This window comes from Mobula birostris, chromosome 13 (genome assembly GCF_030028105.1).
Source record: "Mobula birostris isolate sMobBir1 chromosome 13, sMobBir1.hap1, whole genome shotgun sequence".
NCBI classification, from domain to species: domain Eukaryota; kingdom Metazoa; phylum Chordata; class Chondrichthyes; order Myliobatiformes; family Myliobatidae; genus Mobula; species Mobula birostris.
Window position 1 is genome coordinate 45,798,943 of NC_092382.1, and position 22,169 is coordinate 45,821,111.

Genomic DNA, 22,169 nt, shown 5'->3' on the forward strand with positions numbered 1-22,169 from the left:
TGCGACAACACTGGTGCCAAGCTGTATGGGTCCTAATGCCCCTCCTTTGAACAACATCGGTGGCGTGGAGACAGGAGACTTGCACCATGGGCAACCGCTGGTCTACCATACAACCTTGCCCATGTCTGCGTCCTGGAAACTTTCCAAGGCGCACATCCATAGTCACATGAGACTAATGGATGCCTATATAAAAATACATTACTACTAATAGGACAATCCATAATAACCATCCGGATATAATATTACAGGATAAACAAGCAGGAACAGCTCCCTCAACAGATATACCTATTCCCAACACAACAGGCATTGTTTGTTTCTCATCTGTCAGGCAACCGAATTCTTTTCTCTGTCAATCAGCAACCGAATGTTGCTACTCTGTCATCCGTTGTCACGCCCTGCCGCTGATTCCCTTCTCCTCATCATACGTTTTTACCCTGACCACCGTCCAGAGCCCCAAACTCTGCCCTGTGAGGACCCGCCTGTGGTTTCTGACCCAGCTCCGTTGAACATCCAACTAATGGTTTCCCATTCTGCTTTCAGTCTTCAGAGGATAGTGATGTTTTCTTACAGCCATTTAGAAGCAGGGGAAATGATCAATAATGTGGAAATGAACCCTGAATAAAGAGTTTAACTACCAATGTCATTCTTCCTCAGCTCAGAGATTTGAGGAGCAAAGAACATGTCAGACAGAACTGTGGTCAGCTCGTCTTCTTCTGTCTGCAGTAAATTCGAGGGATACCTCTTCACCCACAGAGTAGTGACTGTTTGGAACCCATCACCACAGGGAGAGCGAGAGATGAACAACAGGGGAGGCTTTAAAAGGACTGTCGTAGAACAGAATCACTGGCAGGGTCCAGGCGGCCTGAGTTGACTGTCGACTATACACTAAGTGTGTTATAAATTCACTAAGTATCTGAGATGGTTTAAAATAGAACTGATTTATTTGTCTCAGATCCATAATATTAAACTCCAGTCCCATTAAAGGTGAATATGCAGCAGAAGAAACTCCTCCCATGCCCAGTGACCAGGGTGCAGAACTGGGTATGGTGAGCAGCAGCAATAATTGCAGAGTTCAGCACTGACAGTCACTCTCAAAATTGCGTTCAGCAACGGTGATGGACAAATATCCAGCATGCAGCTTATTTAAATTTTCTCCCCAGTGTGAACCCGGTAGGTTAGTTGTCCGAGTGAATCCCTTCCCACATTCTCAGCAGGTGAACGGCCTCTCCCCATTGTCAACTCGCTGATGCACATTCAGTTGATTTGACTGAGAATCTCTTCCCACGGTTTGAGCAGATGATCGGCCTCCCCCAGTATGAACTGACTGGTGTGCCAGTAGGGTGGATGACCGAGTGAATCCCTTCCCACAGGCTGAGCAGGTGAACGGCTTCTTCCCAGTGTGAACTCGCTGGTGTGCCAGCAGTTCGGATGACCGAATGAAACCTTTTCCACAGTCTGAGCAAGTGAATGACTTCTCCCCAGTGTGAACTCTCTGGTGTCTCAGTAGGTTGGATGACTGAGTGAATCTCTTCCCACAGACTGAGCAGGTGAACGGCCTCTCACCAGTGTGAACTGACTGGTGTGTCAGTAGGTGAGATGACAAAGTGAATCCTTTCCCACAGACTGAGCAGGTGAATGGCCTCTCCCCAGTGTGAATTCGCTGGTGTCTCCGAAGGTCGGATGATCGATGGAATTCCTTCCCACAGACTGAGCAGCTGAACGGCCTCTCCCCTGTGTGAATTCGCTGGTGCATCTGTAAGTGGTATAATCGATTGAATCCTTTGCCACAGTCGGAACAGATGAACAGCCTCTCCCCACTGTGAACTAGCTTGTGTCTCTGCAGGTATGATGATTGAGTAAATCCCTTCCCACATTCTGAGCAGGTGAACGGCTTCTCCCCAGTGTGAATTCTCTGATGTTCCTTCAGATGAGATGATCGAGTGAATCCCTTCCCACAGTCTGAGCAGGTAAACGGCCTCTCCCCTGTGTGAACTGACATGTGTGCTTTTAGGTTAGATAACCGAGTGAATCCCTTCCCACACAACAAACAGATGAATGGTCTCTCCCCAGTGTGAATTCTCTGATGTGCCTTCAGCTGAAAGGACCCAGTGAATCCCTTCCCACAGTCTGAACAGGTGAACGGCCTCTTTCCAGTGTGAACTGACTGGTGTCTCTGTAGGCTGGAAGAGTGAGTGAATCTCTTCCCACAGACTGAACAAGTGAACAGCTTCTCCCCAGCATGAACTGACTGGTGTTTCAGTAGGTGGGATGACTGAGTGAATTCCTTCCCACAGTCTGAGCAGGTGAACGACTTCTTGGTGTGAACTCTCTGATGTACCTTCAGTTGAGATGATCGAGTGAATCTCTTCCCACAGTCTGAGCAGGTGAATAACTTCCCCTTGGTGTGAACTCTCTGAAGTACCTTCAGTTGAGATGATCGAGTGAATCTCTTCCCATAGTCTGAACAGGTGAAAGGCCTCTCCCTGGTGTGAACTGACTTGTGTGCTTTTAGGTTAGATAACTGAGTGAATCCCTTCCCACACAACAAACAGATGAATACCCTCTCCCCAGTGTGAAGTCTCTGATGTGCTTTCAGCTGAAAGAACGAAGTGAATCCCTTCCCACAGTGTGAGCAGGTGAACTGTCTCTCCCCAGTGTGAACTCTCTGATGTTCCTTCATTTGAGATGATCGAGTGAATCCCTTCCCACAGCCTGAGCAGGCGAATGGCCACATTCCATTGTGAAGTGACTGGTGTCTCTGTAGGCTGGAAGAGTAAGTGAATCTCTTCCCACAGTCTGAGCAGGTGAGTGGCCTCTCCCCAGTGTGAACTCGCTGATGTGCCATTAGGTCAGATGAGCTGCCCCACAAATTGAGCAGAGTGACTGGACTCTCCTTACTGGTGTGTCCATAAGTGGGATGACCAAGTGAATCCCTTCCCACACACAGAACAGGTGAATGGCCTTGTCCCAGTGTGAACTCGCTGATGTACCTTCAGTTGAGATGACCAAGTGAATCTGTCCCCACAGTCGGAGCAGATGAACCCTGTGTAAAATGACGAGTATGCCAGTAGGTCAGATGACCGAGCGTGTCCCTTCCCAGTCTAAACAAGAAGGATCGACAAATAAATCCCTCCTCACAGTCTGAGCAGGAAGGACGAATGCATGAATACAACGTTCCACTTTTTAAATATCTGGGCAGACACAGCAAAACTGGTGTGTTGTGTTCGAGATTCCCGTAGACAAATTGCTTGTCGTTTTTAACCTGGAAAAAAAATTACAAAGTCCGTCAATGGGTGAAGGATAACATTTCAGATGCGATCACTTTAATCGCCAAAGTGTGATCTGACATCGCACTGTTACAGCGAGGGTCAACCCAAGTTGGAGAGAAAAATTATCTTCTAACTGGACATAGTGCTGGTATCTGGAATGGACATCAACTTCTCTGATGCTGTTCCTGTCTCTGTGAGAATGGGTGCAGAGGAGGTATCAGGGGTAAGTTTTTTTTTAACGCAGAGTGGTGAGTGCGTGGAATGGGCTACCGGTGATATTGGTGGAGGTGTATGCTATCGGATATTTTAAGAGACTCCTGGGCAGGTATATGGAGCTCAGAAAATTAGACGGCTATGGGTAACCCCAGGTAATTTCTCAGGTAAGAACATGTTCGGCACAGCTTTATGGGCCGAGGGGCCTGTTTGTGCTGTAGGATACTTTTCTATGTTTCTGCCGTCTCCAATCTGTGACCTGGCTCAGTTTGACTCTCTCCATTGGTATTATTCCCTGTCCCCACTAAGATGCATGGGTGTCTGGCCCCACGGTAACTGACACAGTCTCACACAGATACCCTTTGTTAATCTACAGCTGCGATTTTCTTTTATATACTGTTCATTTAAAATGCCACATATTAAAGCCATGTAAAGATTTCCTGCTGAGATGAATGGTTGGTCCGCATAGCTGTTAAAAGGAAATAGAATGAATATTTCTATTATTTCAGGTTCTTGTCACAGAATTTGTCCTGTCTAGTTTGTGCTGAACTATTTAAACTGTCCACTCCCAGACCCCTACCATCCAGGTACCTATACATACCCTTAACATTGAAATCGAGCTCGCATGCACCACTTGATCTGGCTGCTCATTCCACACTCGCACGACCGTCTGTGTGATAAAGCTTCCCCTCACGTTCCCCTCAACGTTTCACATTTCATTCTTAACCCATAGTCTCTGTTTGTAGTCCCATCCAATCTCTGTGGTAAAAGCCAGCTTGCATTTACCTCATCTATAACCCTCATAATTTTGGTACACCTCTATCAAATCTCCCCTCAATCTTTTACGTCTGAGGAATAAAGTCCAGTTCAATCTCTCCTTATAACTCAAGTCCAGACCTGGCAAAATCCTTGCAAATTTCTTTCTGAACTCTTTCAACCTCTTTTACATCTTTCCTGTAGGTTCGTCACCAAAACTGCACACAATACTCCAAATTAGGCCTCAACAATGTCTTGTACAACGTCAACATAACATCCATCTCCTTTACTCAGTACTCTGGTTTATGAAGGCCAATGTGCCAAAATCTTTCTGGCCGTCCCTATCGAACTGTGACAGTACTTTGAGTGAATTATAGACATGTATTACCAGATCTCTTTCTTCAACAACACTCCTCCATGCCCTATCAGTCACTGAGTTAGACTTACACTGGCAGGTCCTAGCAATGTGCAAAACCTCGAACTTGTCTGCTTTAAATTCCATCTTCCATTTCTCAGGCCATTTTACCAGCTGGTCCAGATCACACTGCAAGCCATGATAGTCATCCTCACTGCCCACTACACCCCCAATCTTGGTGTCATCCACAAGTGTGCTGATCTAGTTAACCATGTTATCATCCAGATATCTGACATAGATGACAAACAGCAACAGATCCAGCACCGATCCCTGTGGTACACCACTAGTCACAGGTCTCCAGTCAGAGAGGCAAGCATCGACTTCTCCCAAAACCTCTGACTCATCCAATTTACTATCTCATTTTGAATGCTGAGTGACTGAACCTTCTTGACCTCCCATATGAGACTTTGTCAAGTGCCTTGCTGAAGTCCTTGTAGACAACATCCGCTGACTTGCCTTCTTCCACTTTCCTGATAACATCCTCGTGAGACTCGATGTTTGATTAGACATGACTACCATGCACAAGCCCATGCTGCCAACTTAATCAGTCCACATCTATCTAAATACTTATGTAGGGTTATTAACTGTAATGTTAACAATTAAGGCTGACAAAATGGCGTCTCTGTAGCGTTGTGATGAAATAGCTTCTTTGTAATGTTACCTAGTGATGTAATGGGTCACTGCAACTGAAATGCTTGCGTTATAACTGCAGATAAGGGGGATACTAACCAATAGAGTGTTTGTTATATTATCTTGTATGTGTGAGCTGAGCTAGTTCGCGGTCTTTTCGGGAGGCGAGCAAAGAGGACGGATGTATGCACAGCGGCTGGCATCCCAGGACGGCGGCTATCGGGGTTCGGCGTTTCAGATGGTGGCCGGAGGCTCGGATGGTCATTGTGGATGGAACCGGTGGTGTGAGCTCCACCGTATTAAAATCTTTTGGGCACAAAACTGATAAATGTACAGATTTGGTGCCTTTATTTTATCTGTTTCTACTAACCCACCACTAAGAAATAACTATAGAGTCCAATCATTTACTCACACATTGTGCATTGTTTGATATTTTGTGTTGTTGGCTTGTACTGGGGTGCATCACTCCGTATCCACACCAAAGCAAAATCCTTGTGAATTTTCTCTGAACTCTTTCAACTGCTTTTACATCTTCCTGTTTGTTGGTGACCAAAACTGCACCCAATACTACAAATTAGGCCTCACCAGTGTTTTGTACAATATCAACATAAATCCATCTCCTGTACTTAGTACTTTGGTTTATGAAGGCCAATGTGCCAAAATCTTTCTTCCCATCTCTATCTACCTGTGATACCACTTTGAGTGAAATATAGACCTGTATTCCCAGACGTAAACATGAGGAATTTTGCAGATGCTGGAAATTCAAGCAACACACATCAAAGTTACTGGGTAACGCAGCAGGCCAGGGAGCATCTCTAGGAAGAGATAGAGTCGACGTTTCAGGCCGAGACCCTTCGTCAGGTCTGTATTCCCAGATCTCTTCCTTCAACAACACTCCTCAGTGCCCTACCAATCACTGTGTAAGACCTACACTAGTAGGTCCTACCAAAGTTCAACAACTCGCACTAGTAAGCATTAAATTCCATTTTCCATTTCTCAAGCCATTTTTCCAGCTGGTCCAGTTCGCACTGCAAGTTAAGATAGTCTTCTCGCAGTACGCTAAACCCCCATTCTTGGTTTCACCCACAAATTTGCTGATCCAGTTAACCATGTTATCAACCAGATTACTGACATAGATGACAAACAACAACAGATACAGCACTGATCCCTATGTCACATCACTAGTCACAGGCCTCCAGTCAGAGAGGCAACCATCTGCAACCACACTCTAGCTTCTCACAAATTCAGTGTCTCACCCAATTTAATATTTCATCTTGAATGCTGAATGACTGAACCTTCTTGACCCACCTTCCATATGAGACTTTGCCAAGTGCCTTGCTAAAGTCCATGTAGAAAACATCAACTGCCTTGCCTTCATCCACTTTCCTGATAATTTCCTCGATAACCTCTATAAAGTTGGTTAGACATGACCTACCATGCACAAAGACATGTTGCCTATCCTTAATCAGTCCACATCTATCCAAATACTTACATATCCGGTTCCTGCTCATATGTTCCAATAACTTTCCAACTACTGATGTCAAGCTCACCGATGTACTATTTCGTAGTTTATTTTTAGAACGTTTCTTGAACAACGGAACAACATTGGCTATCCTCCAATCCTCCAGTCCCTCGCCTGTCACTAAGTTTGATTTAAATATCTGTGCTTGGTCTCCATAAATTTCTGCACTTGTCTTCTGCAGGGTCCCAGGGAACAACTTGTCAGGCTCTGGGGATTTATCCACGCTAATTTGCCTTAAGACAGCAAACACCTCCACCTCTGTAATCTGTACAGGGTCCATGAAGTTGATGCTGCTTTGCCTCACTTCTATAGACTCTGTAACCGTCTCCTGAGTAAATACAGGTGCAAAAGTAATATTTAAAATCTCTCCCATCTCTCTTGCCTCCTCGTATAGATTACCATTTTGATCTTCCAGAGTGGGCATATTTCTGTAATGATCTTCTCCATATTTCTATTGCAGAGAAGCTGCCCAAAACTTGATTGGAAGGGGAAACTTGTACGAATACAATGGAGCAGCAATGGCTGGAGTTTCTGGGAACAATGCGGGAAGTGAGTGATAGATACATCCCAAAGGGGTGGAAGATTTGGAAAGGCAGGAGGACATAGCTGTGGCTAAAATGAGAAGCCAAAGCCAACATAAAAGCTAAAGAGAGGACAAATAAAAGAGCAAAAAACATTTGGAAGCTTTTCGGAACCAATGGAAGACAACTAAAAATGTCGGATGAGCTCAAGCTTAGAATTATGATATTGTAGTCATTAATGTGTCTTGGTTGCACCCAACAGACTGAGGCATTTTCTCATAGTCCAGTCCATAAAGTCCGTGTTCCGGTTCATGGTCTGGTCTATGGTTCCTTGTTCCGGGGTTTCCGGTTTTCCCCAGTTCCTGCTGTGGGCACATGATTCTCATTTTGGGAGTGAGACATAAATACCTCTGCAAAACAGGAATTCCCTGCTGGACTGTTCTGTTCCCCTCCTTGACTTTCCCTCCTCGCCTGACTCTCTGCCTGGATACCTCACCTGACTCTCTGCTTGGATAACTCGCCTGACTCTCTGCCTGCTCACCAAGCCTGGAGACCCCGCCTGTATCGCTGAAGTTTTACCGCCGGAACAAGACCAGAGCCTTGTTAAGTCAAGATAAGGCACTTTATTTCGTTGTGTGGAAATGTTTCTCTGTGTCCACGCCTTCGCTAGGTAGGTCCGGTCGTTTGCCGCTACTTAGTGTTGACAACTGTCTCTGTGTCCTCGCCTTCGCTAGGTGGGTCCGGCTATTTGCTGCCAATTTGTGTGGAAATCTGTTTCAGTGTTCAGTGTTATGTGTATGAGTCCCAGCCCTTCGTCCTGTTCCCAAGGAGGGATCCCGGCTCTGTGTTCCATGCTCTCGTCTCCCCTAGTCCAAGGCTCCATGCTCCCATCTCTTTTAGTCCAAGGCTCCATGCTCCTGAATGTCCTCGTCCAGTGCGTGCCTAGTCCAGTCCTATCCGAGTCCTGTCCATGTGCCTTTACCTGTCCTTGTGTCTCGCCCTACCCAGGAGTTCCTCACCCAAGCCATGTCCAGTCCTGTAGCCTCGTCTTGTCTTCGCCTAGTTCTGGAGTCCGAGCCTGAGTCAAATCCCAGGTTCTGGGTCCTTGCTCGGTCTCTGGCTCGGAGTTGATACCCAAGCCTCGAAGTACCCTAGCCTCAAGAGCAAGACCCCAGCCTCAAGCCTCAAGACCAAGACTCCAGCCTCAAGCCACAAGACCCTAAGCCTGTCTCCAGGTTCAAGCCTCAAGACATCAAGCCTGTCTCCAAGCCTCAAGCCTCAAGTCCCCAAGCCTGTATCCAAGCCTCAAGCCTCAAGTCCCCAAGCCTGTCTTCAAGCCTCAGGTTTCAAGACCCCAGCCTCCAGTCCTGCAGTCATGTCATGTCCATGCCTGGTTCTGGGGCCCGAGCCCGAGGCACGACCCAGGTTCTGGGTCCTTGTACAGTCTCTGGCTCGGGGTCCAAACCCAAGTCTGCATTCTTGTCCCTGCTCCTTGCCTGTATCCTGTCACGTACCTACTCTAGTCAAGTGCTGTTCCTTGTACTTCAACGTCTGTGTCTTGCATTTGGGTCTGTTCCCAACTGTGACACATTTAGAGGAACAAAATATCCGGGGCCTCAATATCTCTTGAAAACCAATGTTCCCTGCACCAGTTACCTTTCAACTTTTATTTTGGCAGGCACATACAAACTTGACACCCTCAGAATTTCACTTCTGAAGACCTCCCACTTACCAAGTACTCCTTTGCCAGAAAACAGCCTGTCCCAATCCACACTTGTCAGATGCTTTCCGATACCATCAAATTGACCTTTTTCCAATTTATAATCTCACCCCGTGGTCCAGAGCTCTCCTTTTCCATATTTATGTGTAATCTCATTGCATTATGCACATTTGGATAGCGGTAACAGGATCGATCCGAGTCGGCAGGGATTTATGAAGGGGAAATTATGCTTCACTAATCTTCTGGAATTTTCTGACGATGTAACTGTGAAAATGGACACGGGAGAGCCAGTGGACGTAAAGTACCTGGACTTTCAGAAAGCCTTTGATAAGGTCCCACATAGGGGATTAGTGGGCAAAATTAGATCACATGGTTTTGGGTGTAGACTACTGACATGGATAGAAAATTGGTTGGCTAACAGGAAACAAAGAGTAGGGATTAACAGGTCCCTTTCAGAATGGCAGGCGGTGACTAGTGGGGTACTGCAAGTCTCGGTGCTGGGACCGCAGCTATTTACAATATATATTAATGATTTAGATGAAGGGATTAAAAGTAACATTAGCAAATTTGCAAATAACACAAATCTGGGTGGCAGTGTGGAATGTGAGGGGGAGGTTATGATAGGTTAAGTGAGTGGGCAGATGTAAGGCAGATGCAGTTTAATATGGATAAATGTGAGGTTATCCACTTTGGTGGCAAGAACAGGAAGGCAGATTACTATCTGAATGGTGTCAAGTTAAGAAAAGGGGAAGTACAATGAGATCTAGGTGTCCTTGTTCATCAGTCACTGAAAGTAAGCATGCAGATACAGCTTACTGTGAAAAAAGCTAATGGCATCTTGGCCTTCATAACGAGGGGAGTTGAGTGTAGGAGCGAAGAGATCCTCTTGTTGTTGTACAGCGCCCTGGTGAGACCACACCTGGAGTACTGTGTACAGTTTCGGTCTCCGAATTTGAGGAAGGACATTCTTGTTACTGAGGGACTGCAGCGTAGGTTATCAAGTGTAATTCCCTGGATGGCGGGACTTTCATATGTTGAAAGATTGGATCGACTGGGCTTGTATACACTAGAATGTAGAAGGATAAGAGGGGATCTGATTGAAACATGTAAGATTATTAAGGGATTTGGACACGCTGGAGGCAGGAAGCATGTTCCCGATGTTGCGGGAGTCCAGAACCAAATGGCACAGTTTGAGAATAAGGAGTAGACAATTTAGAACGGAGTTGAGGAAAACTTTTTTTTCACCCAGAGATCTGTGGATCTGTGGAATGCTCTGCCTCAGAAAGCAGTGGAGGCCAATTCTCTGGATGCTTTCAAGAAAGAGTTAGATGGAGCTGTTAATGATAGTGGAGTCAAGGGATTTGGCAAGAAGGCAGGGGCTGGGTACTGATTGTGGATGATCAGCCATGATCACAATGAATAGCGGTGCTGGCTCGAAGGGCCGAATGGCCTACTCCTCCACCTATTGTCTATTGATGCTTACCAAAAGCTCCAACACATCTTCCTTCTTAATATCTACATGCTCAAGTTTTTCAGTCTGCTGCAAGTCATCACTACAATCACAAAGATCCTTTTCCATAGTGAATACTGAAGGTATTCATAAAGTACCTTTGCTATTTCTTCCGGTTCCATACATACTTTCCCACTGTCACAGTTGATAGGTCCTATTCTTTCATGTCTTGTCCTCTTGCTCTTCACATACTTGTAGAATGCCTTTCGGTTTTCTTTAATCCTGCCCACCAAGGCCTTCTCATGGCCCCTTCTGGCTCTCTAATTTCCTTCTTAAGCTCCTTCCTGTTAGCCTTATAATCTTCTAGATCCCTAACAGTACATAGGTCTCTGAACCTTTTGTCAGCTTTTCTTTTCTTCTTGACTAGATTTATTACAGCCTTTGTACACCACGGTTCCTGTACCCTAACATAACTTCCCTGTCTCATTGGAGCGTACCTGTGCAGAATTCCACACAACTACTGTATCCCCTGAACATTTGCCACATTTCTTCCGCACTTTCCCCTGAGAACATCTGTTCCCAATTTAAGCTTCCAATTTCCTGCCTGATAGCCTCACAATTCTCCTTACTCCAATTAAACGCCTTTATAACTTGTCTGTTCCTATCTCTCTCCAATGCTATTGTAAAGGAGATAGAATTATGATCACTATCTCCAAAATGCTCTCCCACTGAGAGATCTGACACCTGACCAGGTTCATTTCCCAATACCAAATCAAGTACAGTCTCTCCTCTTGTAGGCTTTTCTACATATTGTGTCACGAAACCTTCCTGGATACACCTAACAAACTCTACCCCATCTAAACCCCTTGCTCTAGGGAGATGCCAATGGGTATTTGGAAAATTATACTCTCCCATCACGACAACTCTGTTATTATTACACGTTTCCAAGATCTGCTTCCCTATCTGCTCCTCGATATCCCTGTTACTATTGGGCGGTTTATTAAAAACACCCAGTCAAGTTATTGACCTCTTCCTGTTCCTAACCTCCACCAACAGAGACTCCGTAGACAATCCCTCTTTTACCAACTTCTCCACCTTTTCTGCAGCCGTGACACTATCTCTAATCAACAGTCCCACGTCCCCACCTCTTTTGCCTCCTTCCCTGTCCTTTCTGAAACATCTAAAACCCGGCACTTGAAGTAACCATTCCTGTCCCTGAGCCATCCAAGTCTCTGTAATGGTCACCACGTCATATTTCCAAGTACTGATCCACGCGCTAAGCTCATCCGTTTTGTTCACAATTCTCCTTGCGTTAAAATAGATACATCTCAAACCATCGGTCTGAGCACGTCCCTTCTCTATCACCTGCCTATCCTCCCTCACACACTGTCTCCAAGCTTTCTCCATTTGTGAGCCAACCGCCTCTTCCCCAGTTTCTTCAGTTCGGTCTCGCCCCCCCCCCACCAACAATTCTAGTTTAAACTCTCCTCAGTATCCTTAGCAAACCTCCCCTCCAGGATATTGGACCACTGGAATTAAAGTGCAACCCATTCTTTTTGTACAGGTCACAGCTGCCCCAAAAGAGGTCCCAATGATCCAGAAATCTGAAACCCTGCCCCCTGCTCCAATCCCTCAGCCGGGATTTATCCTCCACCTCATGCTATACCCATACTCCCCGTACTCCACTTAAACGCTTTTCTAACTTGTCTGTTCCTATCTCTGCTAATGTTGAGAGATAGGAACATGTCATCTAATCCAGGCAATATCCTGGTAAACCTCTTCTGCACCCTCTCCAAAGCCTCAAAATGCTTCCCAGAATGGGTCGACCAGAACTGTATGATATACTCCAGATGTGGTCTAACTAGAATTTTATAAATTTGCAACACAACTTCCTGACTTCTGAACTCAATGCCTCGAATAATAAAATTAAGCATGCGTAGTAAATAATAAAGTCAATATGTGTAGTCACTTCCAGGGAACAATGAACTGGGGCTCCAAGATCCCCGTGCTCATCGACACTCCAAAGGGTCTTGCATTTTTTTCAAACTACCGAGGTCCCAAGATGATCATCACTACTCAGATCTCACTGAGATGTGTGGAATGGGCTGCCGGCGGCGGTGGTGGAGGCGGAAACGATAGGGTCCTTTAAGAGACTCCTGGATGGCTGCATGGAGCTGAGGAAAATAGAGGGCTATGTGTAAAGTCTAGGTACTTCTAAGATAGGAACATGATTGGCACAGCTTTGTGGGCGGAAGGGCCTGTATTGTGCTGTATGCTTTTCTATGTTTCTATGTATCCACGTTTTCTCAGGTCCTGTTGAATTTATTGCCAAGTGCACAAGTACGGGAAGGTACAGGTACAGAGAAACACTGACTTGCAGCAGCATCACAGACACGTGCATTCAGATAACACATGGAACATCAATTATAAAATTCTCTGTCAGCAACAATATTAAAATATCGGTTTTGTGTCATTAACGATACATAATTCTACATTATTTGTCGATAACAGACTTGGATATGTTGAATTTGCCCTCTCAGCTAAATTGATGACCGTTTGGGAACAATTGGCCTCAAACACCGATGGTTACAACACCCGCTGGGAAATCCTGCAGGCCGAAGAAGGGGCCCGTTATTCCTCTTCTTTAAACACACAGATAACAGGAACAGGAGCAGGCCACTCGGCCCCTCCAGCCGGTCCTGTCATTGAATATTAGATAGCCCAGGAAATTACAAACCAGTGAGTCTTACTCCAGTAGTTGGTAAGTTGATGGAACCGATCCTGAGAAGTAGGACTTAGAACATTTGGAAAGGCATAATATGATTAGGAATAGTCAGCATGGTTTTGTGAAAGGCAGGTCGTGCCTTAGGGCCTGATTGATTTTTTTTTTGAGGATGTGACTAAACACATTGATGAAGGTAGAGAAGTAGATATAGTGTAAATGGATTTCAGCAAGGCATCAGATAAGGTACCCCATGCAAGTCTTATTGAGAAAGTAAGGAGGCATGGAATCCAAGAGGATATTGTTTTGTGGATTCAGAACTAGCTTTCCCACAGAAGGCAAAGAGTGGTTGCAAACGTGTCATATTCTGCATGGAGGTCCGTGACCAGTGGTGTGCCTCATCAATCTGTTCTGGGTCCCAGCTCTTCGTGATATTTATAAATGACCTGGATGAGGACGTGGAGGCCCGGACGCACATCGGGATTTGACGTCACTAGTCCGGTATTTTACGTCATAAACGCGCTGCCCGGCCTGCGCTCAGACGGGTTTAATGGTTTGTACTACTGTACTCAATTTAGCTCAGTCCCTCCGCCGCTGTCAACAGAGTATTTACGAGCTACGTTATTCCCAGTGATGCAAATAGAAGTCAATCACTTCTTTACCCCTAATAGCGGAGGTGGGCCAGTCGAGAGGGCGTTACCACCACTGACGATGTCTCCCGCTTCGGCTCCAAAATCCCCCTTAAAGCGGAACAAAACACAGAGCAAATGTCACGGTATTTGATTTATTTCAATTTCCCCTGAGAGAAATTAGGGGCGTTTGTGATGAGTCTCTGTGGCCGGAGAATGATGTATAGCTGAGAGGTAGGAGGAGACCGCTGCGCCCGTTGGATTGATGCCAGTTTCCCGGGGAGGGAGGATTCCCAGCAGAGGGGGGTGGGGTGGATTTTATTGAAAGGATAACGGTGATGTGAGAGGGAGCGGACAGGATGTTTCTCACGGTGGGAACAGGAGGGGCTCATTTGTGGAAATGTCTGAGCCCACGGTGGTGGCGAGCAGAGGGATTCACCACATTGGGGGCAAACACCGACAGACTGTTGAGCTGGAGATGGGGTCAATGGTCCAGACAAATTGAGGATAGGTGTGGTGTTGGGCGGGGGGGCAAGAATGGACCAGTCCGGGGTCTTATTAGATAAATCTCTCTGAACTTCCACACTGCCAAGAGTCTTACCATTAATACTATATTCTGCCATCATATTTCACCTACCAAAATGAAGTACCTCACACTTCTCTGGGTTGAACGCCATCTGCCACTTCTCAGCCCAGTTTTGCAACCTATCGATGACCCACTGTAACCTCTGATAGCCCTCCACACTATCCACAACATCCCCAACCTTTGTGTCAACAGCAAATTTACCGGCTCTAGGCTCTAGGCTCCGGCCTCTCCGGTTCAGAGGCCGGTTTTAGCTTTGCAACGGAGCCCGAGCTGTGGGATCGGTTACTTGCGGTTCCCAGAGCTGGGTGGTGGTTTGGGGTGAAGGGGATCTGCCTGTGTGTGGGTAGAAGTTATGGGTGGATTTCTGGGTGTTAGGTAAGTTGGGGGAAGGGCGTGGGACTGTAGACTTTGGTGGGGAGAATGTGAGTTGATTGGTAGTTCCATCACCTAGGGAAAATTAAGTTGTAAACTAGGGAGGATCTAGTCCATTGGATCAGACGGGATATGTGTCCTTTCAGGAACCAACAATTCACTTTTCACCTTAATTACTGTCGCATCTTGTTATTAACATTGTGTTTGTTACAGAGCCCCAGAATCTCAGGTCTCGAAACAGCTGTAACCGTCATGGGCTGCGACTGCAGATTAGGAAGTGGGGTGGGGTATAAGTGACCTCTGCATTAGAGTGGGACAGGGATTTGAACAGCGTCCTGTGAGATGTAAATGTCCTCACAGTGGGTTCGGATCTGGCGGAATATCTAGAGTTGGCAAAGTGAACGTGAGCAGGGTAGTGTCATGGTCCGGTCCAAGAAGTCTGCATTCCGGTTCACGGTCCGGTCTTTCGATTCCTTATTCTGGGTTTCCCTGTGTTCTCTTGTTCCTTTGGGTGCCTTAATTGAGGCACCTGATTCCCGTTTTGGGCTGGCACATAAATACCTCTCAAACCAAGTTTCCCTGCTGGACTGTTCCCTTCCTCTTCCTTCTGCAGCCTCACCTGCATGCCTGTCAAGTTCAACTGCCGGAGTGAGACAGGAGCCTTGCCACGCCAAGATAAGAAACTATCTACCGTTGAGTTTGGAACTATCTCTTTGAGTCCCCGTTTTCAGTGTCCATGTCAAAGAAGAGTCCTAGCCCTAGGTCCTGTTCCTAAGGAGGGATCCTGACACTGTGTAAGGCCCTGGCCCTAAGTCCTGTTTCCAAGGAGGGGTCCCGGCTCTGTGTTCTGTGTTCCTGTGTTCCACGTCCCAGCCGCTATGTTCCAGTCCTGTCCAAGTCAAGGCTTTGTGTTCTCGTCCAGTCCAGGAGACCCTCGTCCAGTCCAGGAGTACCTCGGCAGTTCCCTGGGCAAGTGGCCTCGGCAGTCATCCTGGCCTCGCGTCCTAGAAAGCATCCCGGCCCTACGTCCTAGAAAGAGTCCCGGCCTTGCGCTCCAAGGAGGAGTCCCGGCTCTGCACCCAACAAGCCGAATCCAAGAACCGAGCCAAACCTAGTCCAAGATCCACGTCCTTCCCTGGAGTACCTCGGCCTGCCCAAAAATACCTCGTCCAGTACACATCCAAGGCTCTGAGCGTCCAGTCCACGTCCAAGGCTCTGAGCGTTCAGTTTAAGACTAAGGCTCTGTGTTCCTGTGTTCCAAGATCAATTCCAGACGCCGTGTTCCAACCCTGTCCAAATCTGAGGTTCGTGTCCTCATCTAGTTCCGCTTCCTCGCCCCACCCAGGAGTTCCTCGCCCAGCCCGCTGCTGTGGTAACTCGTCCTGTGCTGGAGTACCACGTCCTGTCCTGTAGCCACGTCCTGTCATTTCCAAGATCCTAGTCCCGAGTCCTAGCCTGGACCCGGGTTCCGGTTCTGAGTCAAGACCCAGATTCCATGTCCTTGTCCATGCTCTGGTTTCGGAGTTCCGTGTTCCTATGCCAGGCTCCTCGTTCTTATTTTCCCATCCGGGTCCCATGTTTCTAGTCCACGTCCTAGCCCAGGGCCCGAATCCTAGTCTCGTCCAGCGCCTGTGTCAATGTCCAGCGTCGTTTCTTCCTGACTCACCTTGCTATCTCGATTAACCTAGTCCTGTTACTTCATTGTTTGTGTCTTGCATTTATCTCCGCTTCCGCCATCAACGCCCCCCTTTTAACAGGTAGGGAATAAGAAGAGAGTGTTTTAACTGGGAAAACATAGTCACCAGTACTGGAACTCTTTAGCAGATCATTTCAGTTGTTTATTTTATGATCTTGCAGATACTGACTGAAGAAAGAGGGCTGTTCAGGAAGAGCGTGAGCCCGGAGGATACCCGGATGTGAGTAAGTCAGACAGGGACAGCGTCTGTGTTGTGGTTTCCTATGCAATGGTGATAAGCCATTTTCTCAAGTGAGGAGTTCGTTGCTTAAGTTAAAGGTCAGGAGCTCCAGGGTTGTGACCTCGGGATTTCTACCCGTGCCACGTGACAGCGAGGCCAGGAGTAGGAAGATTATACAGTTTAATACATGGCAAAGGAGTTCGTGTGGGAGGGAGGGCATAAGATGATTCGATCATTGGGCTCTCTTCCAGGAAAGGTGGGACCGGTACAGAATATATCCACGTACTTGGCCTCCACCGCAGTAGACTCGCTACTCTCTGGCTCAATAAAAATCATCCTTACCTCTGCTCTAAAAAGTCACTCCTCAATTTTGCGGGTGTGCCTGCTAAATACCCCACCATAAGAGACATCCACCCTGTCTAGTCCTTTCAACATTTGGTGGGTTTCAATAAGATTCTCCACGCGTTGCTATAAATTCCAGTGACTACAAGTGCATAGCTGCCAAACGCTGCTTAAATGTTAACACCGCCATTGCAGGAATCATCCTCGTCAACCCTCTCCAATGACAACACATCCTTTCTAATATATTCGGCCCAAAACTGTTGACATTACTCCAAGTGCGGCCTGCCTAGTGTCTTATAAAGGCTCAGTTTTAACTCCTTGCTTTTATATTCTATTCCCCTTGAAATAAATGCCAACATTGCATTTGCCTTCTTTACTCGACCTGGAAATTAATGTTTTGGGAGTCCTGCACGACGACTTCTAAGTCCGTCTGCTACTCTACTGTTTGAACATATTCCTCCATGTATCGAAGCCTTGAACAGAATCAAAGACTTTGCTTCTACATGGCATTGATTAGATCAGCTCGATACACCTAAAATAAACAGTTTCAAAGAGAATACAACATAAATTCATTTGAAATGACAAGTTTTGGAAACGGAACTCGTGTTGGCTAAACAGCTTTTCACACGCTTGCTTTGAAATTGTAACCGTTGGTTCCAGAAGAGTTTTTAATCTTGACATAAACTGTGGAAAATCTCACACGTATAGACGGAAAACTGCAGGATCACTAACACCGCCACCACCAGAGGAGCGTTACAATGGATCTGATGACTTCTTATTCACTGATCCGAAACACAGATAACGTGCTGATTGGAAATAAAGATCAGAAGCTGAATTAGTCTCACCTCAATTCACCAAGAATGTTCTGTCTCCGTCTGGATATATTTTTCTTCCAATTTCTTACCAGAAAACCAAGCAAGGGATATTTAGTAGCTGTGGGGGAGGGGCCGCTGTTGCTGTTCTGTGAGCGCGATTTCTCTGTTTGCCAACTGCTCCCTATCCGCAGGGCGGATTCCGTCACGCAGACATTCCTCGGAGCAGGGAGCGGCTTCTCTGCTGAAAACAAACAAACCAGTTCTACTTTCCACTTCAACTGTGCACAAAACTAGTTTAATATTGTATTTAAGCATTTCTGTTACGGAAAAAAAATGATCTCCCTATGATATAGAAAAGAAAGTTCCCCAATGTCTACAATCTGAATGACTACTTGTTACAACTGCTAGCAGACTTTGTGAGATTCCAGTACTTAATTTTACTTCAAACTCCCATATTTGCAGTTTAAATATCATTGTTAGGATTTAATTAAATAAATCGATCAGCGGCATTCTCCACTGCGACGTCTCGATCAGTAAAACAGTAAAATGTCACGGTCCCTCTGGTATTCTGAGTCCCCTTCAGCTCTTCTGTTGTAGTTGTCATCGGGTCCTACTGTGTGTGCGTGTGTGTGTGTGTGTGTGTGTGTGTGTGTGAGAGAGAGAGAGAGAGACGGGGGGTGGGGGGAGAGGGAGAGGGAGAAATAGGAGAAGGGATCCTGCCCTGGCCCGTGGGACATTTTAGATATCACTATCCGTGCGCGAGTTTCTTTTAACGCAGTTGATCAACAATTAATTGGCTGAAGGTGTCAGAGCTCCCTTCTCCCCTTGTATTCCCTCCCGCTCCCGACAAAAGCCGAACCCCGCTGTACACGCTCACGGATTTGCAGAATCGGAGACAACATTTACAGTACCTCTGATGTTGAAACCGGAGGGAGTTCAGTGCGGTCCCGGATGAGAAATGCGCCGACCCTGCGCCGGAATTCAGTCTGCGCTGCTGCTCCCGACCCTATTCGGTTATAGAGTGTCCGTCGCTCATTACAGACAGACAGGTCCGGATGAGCCGTGGTTAATGAGGCAGTCCGCAGTTCTGGTCCCACACCTCCTCCCCAGCCTGGTACAGGTCGGTCAGCGGGAGGAGAGAGGACTAAGACAAATGCAGCAAACACAGACGGAATTACAGAGGCTGTATGAATGTTCCCTCACGTTCCCAAATAGTTTCTGTCTGGATTTCCGTGTAGATCTCACTTTTCCTCCTTATTCTTCTGACGCAACCAGCGGGGCGAAGCTTCTCCGTTTTATTCAGCCAGTCCCAGGCTGTGAATTTGATCCAGCCGGGTTGAAGGCTCCACCCTGTGTATGAACGGGGCTGTCTGGCTCAGGGCGAGTTTCAGCTCAAACACTTTGATCAAATAAGCTACACCTACTTCGGGATCACATTATTTAAGACGTGACAGATCGGGAGGGGTTAATATAGGAGGGGCAGCGTTACCAGTACGAGAAAATGTCATGGCAGTGCTCCGCCAGGACAGACTGTAGAACTTCACTAGTGAGGCGTTGTAAGACCATAAGACCATAAGACAAAGGAGCAGAAGTCGGCCATTCGGTCCATCGAGTCTGCTTCGCCATTTTGTCATGAGCTGATCCATTCTCCCATTTGGTCCCACTCCTCCGCCTTCTCACCATAACCTTTGATGCCCTGGCTACTCAGATACCTATCAATCTCTGCCTTAAATACACCCAATGACTTGGCCTCCACTGCCGCCCGTGGCAACAAATTCCATAGATTCACCACCCTCTGGTTAAAAGAATTTCTTCGCATTTCTGTTCTGAATGGGCGCCCTTCAATCCTTAAGTCATGCCCTCTCGTACTAGACTCCCCCATCATGGGAAACAACTTTGCCACATCCACTCTGTCCATGCCTTTCAACATTCGAAATGTTTCTATGAGGTCTCCCCTCATTCTTCTTAACTCCAAGGAATACAGTCCAAGAACGGACAAACGTTCCTCATTTGTTAACCCTCTCATTCCCGGAATCATTCTAGTGAATCTTCTCTGTACCCTCTCCAACGTCAGCACATCCTTTCTTAAATAAGGAGACCAAAATTGCCCACAGTACTCCAAGTGAGGTCTCACCAGCGCCTTATAGAGCCTCAACATCACATCCCTGCTGCTATACTCTATTCCTCTAGAAATGAATGCCAACATTCCATTCGCCTTCTTCACCACCAACTCAACCTAGAGGTTATGTGTGGAACTCAGTAATAAGAAAGGTGGTCATGTTAACAGGGCTCTAATACAAACGTCCCAACAGTCTTAGGGATTTAGAGGAACACATTTGTAAGATTGCAGACTTTTGCAAGAAACTTAAATTTGTTATAGTAGGTGATTTTAACTTCCAAATAATTACTGGGAATCCCATACTGTAAATGGACTAGGTGGGATAGAGTTTGTCAAACGCGTCGAAGAACGTTTCCTTCATCAGTACACAGAGGTTCCAATAAGCGAGCGTGCGATATTGAATCTGCTATTAAAGAATGAGGCAGCGCAGGGGACAGAAGATTGTGTATGGGAACACTCTGCAGCCAGTGACAATGATGCCCATAATTTCAAAGTAAGTATGTAAAATGTTAGATCCGACAGGTGGCTTGAGATTCTAAATTGAAAAAAAAAAACAATTTTGATGGTATCGGAAAGGATCTGGCAGGTATGGATTGCGACAGGTGGCTTTCTGGCAAAAATATAATTGGAAGCTGTGAGACCTTCGAAAACGACATGTTTACACTACAAACATGCAAGTGCAGATCAGAATAAAAGGTAAGGATAACATGTGCAGGAACCCTGATTTTCAAGAGATATTGAGGCGCAGGTTAAAAGAAGAAAGCAGATAATGGCAAGTAGGATCACATGCGGTCCTTATGTAGTGCAAGAGAAAGTACAAGTGCAAGAGAAAGCTCAAGAAAGAAATCCGGGAGGCTGCAAGAAGGCAGAAGTTCCTCTAGTAGATAAAATGAAGGAGAATCACTGAGGAATCGACAGGCATGTTCAGAGCAAACGGATCGCAAGGGATAAAATTGGACCTCTGGAAGACCAGAGTGATAATCCATCTGTGGAGCCAAAAGAGTTGTCGAGCACCTAAAATGAATTATTTGCATCTGCATTTCATCGGGGCACGGAAGCAGAGCCTATGGAAGCGAGGCAAAGCGGTATCAATTTCATGAACCATGAACAGATTACAGAGGAGGAAGCGTTTGCCACCTTGAGGCAAATCAGAAAGGATAAATCTCCAGGATCAAATAAGATGTTTCCTCGGACCCTGCGGAAGGCAAGTGCAGAAATTGATGGGGCCCTTGCAGAGATATTCAAAACATCCTTAACGACAGGTGAGGTACCAGGAGATTGGAGGATATTGTTCTACTGTTTACAAAGTGCTGTAAACACAAACCAGAAAATTACTGGTCGGTGAGTCTGACATCAGTGTGTGAAAATTATTGGAAGCTATTCTACGGGACTGGATATATATGTATTTGGACAAACTTGCACTGTCCAGTCCCGATGAAGTGTCTCGGCACGAAACGCCGATTGTCCTCTTTTGTACAGATGCTCTCCGATATTTTGAGTTTCTCCAGCATTTTGTATGTGTTGTTTGGATTTCCAATATCTGCTGATTGTATCTTCATAAGGATGGCTTCGTGCGTGGTAGGTTATGTCTAACTAATCTTACAGGGTTTTTCCAGGAAGCTACCAGGAAAGTGAATGAAAGAAATGTTGCCGACAAGACTTTGACAAAGTCCAGCATGGGCGGCTGGTCAATAACGTTCAGTCGCTCGGTATTCAGGATTCCGCTCTGGAAGAGTGCTAGTGGAGGGTTGACTCTCTGCCCGGAGGCCTGTGACTAGTGGTGTGCCTCAGTAATCAGTGCTTGGCATTTGTTGTTTGTCATCTATATCAATGAGTTGGAATGATGTGCTTAACTGATCGGCAGATTTGCGGATAGCCCCAAATTTGAGGGTATAGTGGACAACGTGGCTTGTAGAAGAATCTGCATCAGCTGTAAAGATGGGCTGAAAAGTGACCGATCGAATTTAATGCAGACAAGTGCAATGATTTGCACTTCTGTCCGACCAATCAGGAAAGCTCTTAGTGAACGGTAGGGCACTAAGGACTGTCATGGAACAAAGGGATCTGGGAGGTCAGGTCCATAATCTATTGAAAGTTGTGCCACAGGAAGAGAGGATCGTAAAGAAAGCTTTTGGTACGTTGGTATTTAATAAATCGACGTACTGAGTCCAG

At 46.3% G+C, this 22,169-nt stretch overlaps 1 protein-coding gene across 1 annotated transcript; it reads right to left on the reverse strand.

Moving 5' to 3' along the window:
- Nucleotides 1–1,054: 1,054 nt before the first annotated feature.
- LOC140207593 (uncharacterized) lies at nt 1,055–17,978 on the reverse strand. The gene is made up of 2 exons (XM_072276139.1): nt 17,909–17,978; nt 1,055–3,262 (listed from the first exon to the last, which is right to left on the reverse strand). Exon 2 carries the CDS (start codon nt 2,843–2,845, stop codon nt 1,208–1,210), a length of 1,638 nt encoding a protein of 545 aa, XP_072132240.1. The 5' UTR covers nt 2,846–3,262; nt 17,909–17,978; the 3' UTR covers nt 1,055–1,207.
- Nucleotides 17,979–22,169: the final 4,191 nt, after the last annotated feature.